The sequence below is a fragment of the Danio rerio genome, chromosome 22, assembly GCF_052040795.2.
Source record: "Danio rerio strain M-AB ecotype USA chromosome 22, GRCz13ab, whole genome shotgun sequence".
Lineage (NCBI taxonomy): Eukaryota > Metazoa > Chordata > Actinopteri > Cypriniformes > Danionidae > Danio > Danio rerio.
In genome coordinates, this window is record NC_141042.1 from 6,453,510 (window position 1) to 6,460,238 (window position 6,729).

At 34.2% G+C, this 6,729-nt stretch overlaps 1 protein-coding gene across 3 annotated transcripts; it reads right to left on the bottom strand.

Annotated features, from left to right (window-relative positions):
- Window positions 1–2,014: 2,014 nt before the first annotated feature.
- On the bottom strand, window positions 2,015–5,539 carry LOC147831470 (uncharacterized). 3 transcript variants are annotated; one of them, XM_087303892.1, is made up of 7 exons: window positions 5,241–5,539; window positions 4,349–4,748; window positions 3,847–3,900; window positions 3,347–3,460; window positions 3,190–3,238; window positions 2,848–2,951; window positions 2,411–2,706 (listed from the first exon to the last, which is right to left on the bottom strand). In XM_087303892.1, exons 1-3 carry the CDS (start codon window positions 5,275–5,277, stop codon window positions 3,894–3,896), a joined length of 444 nt encoding a protein of 147 aa, XP_087160018.1. In that variant the 5' UTR covers window positions 5,278–5,539; the 3' UTR covers window positions 2,411–2,706; window positions 2,848–2,951; window positions 3,190–3,238; window positions 3,347–3,460; window positions 3,847–3,893. The 3 variants fall into 3 exon arrangements, with proteins under 3 accessions (XP_087160017.1, XP_087160018.1, XP_087160019.1); XM_087303893.1 differs by having other exon boundaries at window positions 2,844–2,951; XM_087303891.1 differs by having other exon boundaries at window positions 2,015–2,951.
- Between the last annotated feature and the right edge of the window lie 1,190 nt (window positions 5,540–6,729).

The following is a 6,729-nucleotide window of genomic DNA, read 5'->3' on the forward strand; positions in this document are numbered from 1 at the left end:
TGAGTAAAACTCAGCGGTTTATCATAAACTTTTCATCGATCATTTCCTCTGCAATTGACAGCAAGAACGAGCGCAGTAGCGCTGTCTGATTGACAAGCAGCTCCTACATGTGCAAAAGAATCTAAACCGCCAAATAGGATGTATCTGTGCCGCATTTTCTAAACGTACTATATATATTTAGCTGTTCACTTGTACAGTAGCTCTGAACGGTCAAAACACCTCTGATAAAGGCTTTTTCGGACATGACGTATTTGTACATCACTGTAACCCATTTTATTCAATACCATTTGGGCTGGTTTCAGTCCTTAGTGCTTTCATTTTCATCTTATTTAAATATATTTAACTTGCTTGTTGATTAAATCCCATTTTGTTATTTAACCTTATTAATTTTATGCAACAGTCAAGTTGCATGTTAATTTGCTATGAAGAACAGGAAGTAATGTATTTTTTGCATGCTGATTTATGTGAAATCATGAATATAGGTCTATAATCACCTTGCGATTTTGAAGTTAAAGCTTTTTTGCTTTGATTATAGGCCATTTAGTTTATAAGAGCAGTTCAATCTTTAATGAAGTTTGTTGTATACAAATATATCATTTTGAAATATTTACAAATATCGGCCTATACATATCGGCTATCGGCCTCCAAGTCTGAAGAATTATCGGTATCGGCCAAAAAAATCCATATCGGTGCATCCCTAGTGTGAGTAAACAGTGAGTACATTTTAATCTTTGAGTAAACTGTCCCTTTAAGGCCTGTGACTGTGTGAACATTTCAATATTTCAGAGTTTAAAACATCCAGCCACAAGAACATTTTTGTAACTTTAATAAAGATTAAATAAAATACAATGAAGACTAAGCAGTGTTGATTATTCAATGTCTGTAGCTGAATAGTGAATATCTGAAAACTAGAATTCACTTTCAACTTTACTATTTGTTTATCTATGCTTGTCATTTATTTGTTATATATTATTCCAGATTCACTCCTCTACAAAATCCCCTCTATCCAAATAAGCCTGTTAAATCATCTAGTGAAACTGTATTTACATCACAATATATCACAGAAATACAAAATATGGTAATGTCAGATTTTTTCCAATATCGCGCAGCCCTAATTCAACTATACAGATATTTGTTCAACTAATTTTCATGACTTTTCCAGAACTTTGTGGGTTTTTTTGTTTTTCCGAAACCTTTTAAGGCAGGGGTGTCCAAACTTTTTGGGCCGAGGGCCAGATGCAAAAAAACAAACGTTGTCGCGGGCCAAATTTTACATACATCACACAGACACGCGCATATATATATATATATATATATATATATATATATATATATATATATATATATATATATATATATACAGTTGAAGTCAGAATTGTTAGCCCCCCTAAATTATTAGCCCCCATTTATTTTGTCCCCAATTTCTGTTTAACGGAGAGAAGATTTTTTTCCACACATTTCTAAACAAATTAGTTTTAGTAACTCATTTCTAATAACTGATTTATTTTATCTTTGCCATGATGACAGTAAATAATATTTGACTAGATATTTTTAAGACACTTCTATACAGCTTAAAGTGACATTTAAAGGCTTAACTAGGTTAATCAAGTTAACTAGTCAAGTTAAGGTAATTAGGCAAGTTATTTTATAACAATGGTTTGTTCTGAAGACTTAAGGGGCTAATAATTTTGACCTTAAAATGGTTCATAAAAAAATTTAAACCGCTTTTTATTCTAGTCGAAATAAAACAAAAGTCTTTCTCCAAAAGAAAAAATATTATCAGACATACTGTAAAAATGTTCTTGCTCTGTTAAACATCATTTGGGAAATATAAAAAAAAAAGAAATAAATCAAAGAGGGGCTAATAATTCAGACTTCAACTGTGTGTAGATAGACAGACAGACAGACAGACAGACAGACAGACAGACAGACCATAACAAGAACTACTGCTTAATTGAATGCATGTAATATCGACACACCCGGTGGTTATTTATTGAATTACGTTCATTTTTTTATAGCGGGCCAGATTCTATTATTATTTATAAAAAGCCTCGCGGGCCACTACAAAACTGATTGCGGGCCGCAGATGGCCCGCGGGCCGTAGTTTGGACACGTCTGTTTTAAGGCCTGGAAAATGCCATGTCAAAATTCCATGACTGTATAAACCCTGATTAAAACAAACAATCTTTTGTTTGTATCTTTCAAAAGTGCATTACAAATGCTAACTTTCAGGAACTATTTGAGAGCTTACAGGAACTGTCATTGCTAAATAAGTATCACCACTGCTGAACATTAAAAAAAAATGTTTCATTGGAGTCAATGAAGTTGTCGCAACTCTCTCTCTCTCCGTGGCTCAGGTGTAAACTAACTGAGGTAATTATGGTCAATGCTTTCTTTCCTTTTTTTTTTTAAATACAGCATAATAAATACTTTAATAATTTTAAAATACCATAAATTCTTAAATTTGAAGAGTTGATGCATTTGTAGCAGCAACTTAATGCACAGCTTTGGGCAGATCCCCATTGAGCTTGGGTCTAGTTTTAGGCACTTTAAAGAGTGGCAAATCACTAGATCAGAAGGCACGTTTATATGGAGATGGTCTGCACGATTATTGCACATAGGCTTAATATGCTGTAATTAGTAAATAGTGTGCTGTTAATACAGTACAATGCATCCAGTGTCAGAGAAAGGGGGGGTGAAGAAGTCCTGGGGATGAGGAAGTTAGAAGGATCAGAGCACACACGTGATTGTGACGATCATTCACCAGCAAGAAACAGCGAATGAAAACGTTATGAAAAGGGATTGGAATGTGCCTCTCAGTGGAACAATGAGACGGTGCTTACTCACTGAGTGAAGACACCTGGAATGAATGTAGGATGTGGGAAAAGGGTGCAGAGATGGTGAGCCAGTAACACAGAAAGCTTTGTGGATGAGATGGGCGCTCTTGATATCTTGGAGGAAAACAAAAAAAGTCATAAACAATCCTCTTAGCCGTTCTTAGCACTTACGGCAGGATGTGTTGCTGGTACAAAGTTAATTTTATAAGACTATATTGGTCAAATTTTTTTTTTACTTTAACTGAAATATTAATAATAAAGAAGTTTCATTGACATAATATTGTGCATTGATGTTACGCAAAATTATCCGTAATGCCTTATATAATGTCCTAAATGAGTAGAGCAGTCTTACCTTTTTCTTTGAATTTCTACACTTTAAACGTAACAGTTTCTTCCCATTTCTGCTTTGAGAGAGAGAGAGAGAGAGAGAGAGAGAGAGAGAGAGAGAGACTAATTAAGCAGCAAGCAGATGTTTTTTTCTGTACTTCTGTACAGTAGGTGATACTTGCCTTTTTTAGCCTTGTTCTTTTGATGACGGTAAATCACAAAACCCACTACAGCTGCAATCAGTAGACCAGCAGCACATATTGCAGCTACAGCACCAGCAGACAGACCTGAATTTGCTGCAGATGAAAACAGACAGAGATTATTGTAAGTGATATAAGCTACAAAAAAGGGTTAACTGTTACTGTAATGGGTATGACAACAAAAATATTTTAACAAATTCGGATGCAAAAGGATTATAGGATACAACAGGTATTACCACAACAAAGTTTCGTCAACAAAAATAAACACCATGTATGAACTAACACCAATATTCTATATTCTCACATGCTAAAATTATTTGGATTGAAATTTGATCCCAAGCTGCTGCAGCTCTTTTTTTGACCTGCAATATCTAATTAATACTACTCTCAGGATTAATGGATATTTAATAACAGTTAAGTTGTAACTTAAATGATGCATTAAATTAAAAACAGCAATTAAAAAGCAGGAAGCATATTCTTACTCTTGTCAGAATCTTGCGGGTCCACGTTGATAGGTTTATAATTTGTTTCAGGATCTGACATGATGAAAACAAAAATGATTCAACACTGAAAGCACTAGACATTACTTATTTGTAACGGAGTCTCATAACTAATATTAGTTTTAGGAACATAAATCATCAAGATCAAATGTTTGTTACATTTACATGTTAAACAATTTCACAACATTATTTGTAGAATGTTTAATAAATTGTACTTAGTTTAAAAGTTGAATAAACTTTTGCAAGTATCATAAAATCAGATTTTTTTTTTACATTGCACTAAATTAAGAGTTTTAAAGGATGATCTTGGCTTTATAAATTAATGTGTAAATGAAACTGACAAAATTGCATTTGTGCAGTAAATGTGTCACTGACATGTGGTGTTGATGTGAACATTAATACACAGATAATCAGACTAAAGTCTCTGAATGTCATGGTTTAAACGTCAGACAAAGTGTGAAAGGGAAAATTATACTAAACTCACCGCTGACAGAAACAATGCATGTTTTTATGGTGTTGCCCATGTTGCTGTTTGGTTTTTGAAATCACTTTAGTGCTGTCACACTTGCTGGTTCGGTTTATTCTTTGGCTAGTTCCTAGGCTACTACTTCTGATGATCTCTGCTTCATAAACTCCGGTGTGTTCAGCTGTGATGTTCGTGATGGTCAGAGATCCAGTCTTATAGTCCACCTCCAGTCTGTCTTTGAATCTTCCACTATCACCACCATACAGACAGCTCGTACTGGCCTCTCCATTAATTAGAGCGATGATGGTGTTGTTGAAATACCACAGCATAGGTTCAGTTGGTCTTTTGGTGATGTCAGTGTTTACAGTCAGTAAATCTCCAGCCTTCGCTGTCTTCTTGACATAAGCACCAACCACACCTGCAGACACAAATGAACAATTGTTTTATAAGGCTATAATAATTTTGACAAAACGACTGATCAAATACATAGATAAAAGGGTCTTTTAGCATTAAAAACGTAAATGATTAACATTTTTTATTCCATTCACCACGTTCACGCACATAAACAAGCGCTCACTGTAAATCACACTACTGCAAGCTGCGCGAGTAAACTTCCTTATTAAATCAATTATGGAGGTATACTGTTGGGTGCGAGATGATTCAGATACCACTGAGCATTTGACTGGTCCAAACACCAAAGAAACGCATTCGTCCAGCAAACGCTTTTTATCCGTTTTTTTTTAGTTTCCAAGAGTCATTATTTTCCGGTCGAGCAATGCTAAGCGACACCTGTGCATTCATTGGATGAATACAGTTAGCCTAAATAACGACGTTATCTCCGCGGATGTCACAACAAACTTTAAAGACTAATCCAAAATGTGTTCAGCCACTTGGTCACTGCCATACTTACAAAACAGCATGCCGATAACAAATAAGCCTGTTTTCATTTTCTTCTTCTAAATGTTAATGTCAGCCGATGAAAGAAGTCAAGCTGCAGTTTGGAGCGTGGAACGTCAACTAGACGCAACTAACGCCTGTTTCACACCGCAAGCGTCAGCGGCGCGTGAGCAGAGCGTGAGCAGCGCGTGTGTTTTCGGCGTCCATGTTAACAGATGCCCGTCAGTGGAAACGCGACATGATTTCGGCCTCATTTCTCAACCTCGCGGGCTATTGGCCCGGCCGGCCCGATTAAAGCCCTAGCTCGCACTGGCCCGATAGTGGAAATGCGGCTAATCATATAGTAACGGGTGCCATTTCCACTTTCCAATTTTCAAAATTATCATTAAGCTCTAAATTAATAAAACTACAAATTAAAATATTTCTTAATCCTCAAAAAAAAAAAAAAAAACAGCTACTTACCCATTTTTTCATTATTAATTAGATTGTTTTTATTTATGCAACCATCAAAAGTATGTAGTCTAATCTGTTTCTTATTGGATTTTTAACGTGGAAAAATCAATTTGACATCTCAATTGCCCCATTGTTTACACTGAAAAAACAAACTTACTTTAAAAACACAAATCAACTTACATTTCTATCATCTAATAGACCATTTATAATTTTGAGTTTCTCTATGCATTTATAAACATGATTGTTTAATTGTGAGAACAGGGTTGCATTATATTAAATGCAACTAAAATAAAAATTCAATTTTCTGATTTTTAAAAATTTGATTAGATTTATATCAATATAAATTTAAGAAAGTCAAATTTGGAGGAATAATGTGGTGTAATTGTAGTGTAGATTTGGCTGACAACTCAGACCACGCTAGTGTATTGTCTAACCTATATATATATATATATATATATATATATATATATATATATATATATATATATATATATATATATATATTTAAATTAATTAGTAAATATAAAATAATTACTCCCTTGCTTAGAGTAACATTTTTTAATTCCCAGCACAACATATTTGTAATTTTTTTTGTGGATGTGCAGAGTTAAATTCTCTTTTGGACAGTTATATGCATTCTAACGTTGCTGCAAAATGCACTATTCAATTATTTAATTTTAATAGTATTAAATTATAATATAAAGTGTGTGTGTGTGTGTGTGTGTGTGTGTATAAAGATTAGATCTTTTTTTTTTTTGCAGTTAGCTAAAAGGGTCAAACTAATAAATTTCTGTTATATGACACCAATTTGTTTACCTATTGACATACACTCATATCGACCGTAATCTAATAAAAAATGTTTAAGTTTCATGTTTGCCAATGCTTTAAACACGTATTTAACGTACCTCTTTCATCTTGTTGCGTTTGGTTTGGTGTGATGATAAAGTTCTGGAGGCTTATAATAATACTGTACTGCCTCCCCCTACTGGACACATCAGGACAGATGTGATCCGTGTAGGTCATACGAATAAAGTTGAACCTTTTCTCCA

Bases quoted from the DNA above. Each gene is read 5' to 3' on its own strand.
- LOC147831470 (XM_087303891.1), bottom strand. From the start codon at position 5,277: ATGAAAACAGGCTTATTTGTTATCGGCATGCTGTTTT. The intron at 4,749-5,240 runs GTAAGTATGGCA...TTGTGTCTGCAG, and splicing joins TGTTATCGGCATGCTGTTTT to GTGTGGTTGGTGCTTATGTC.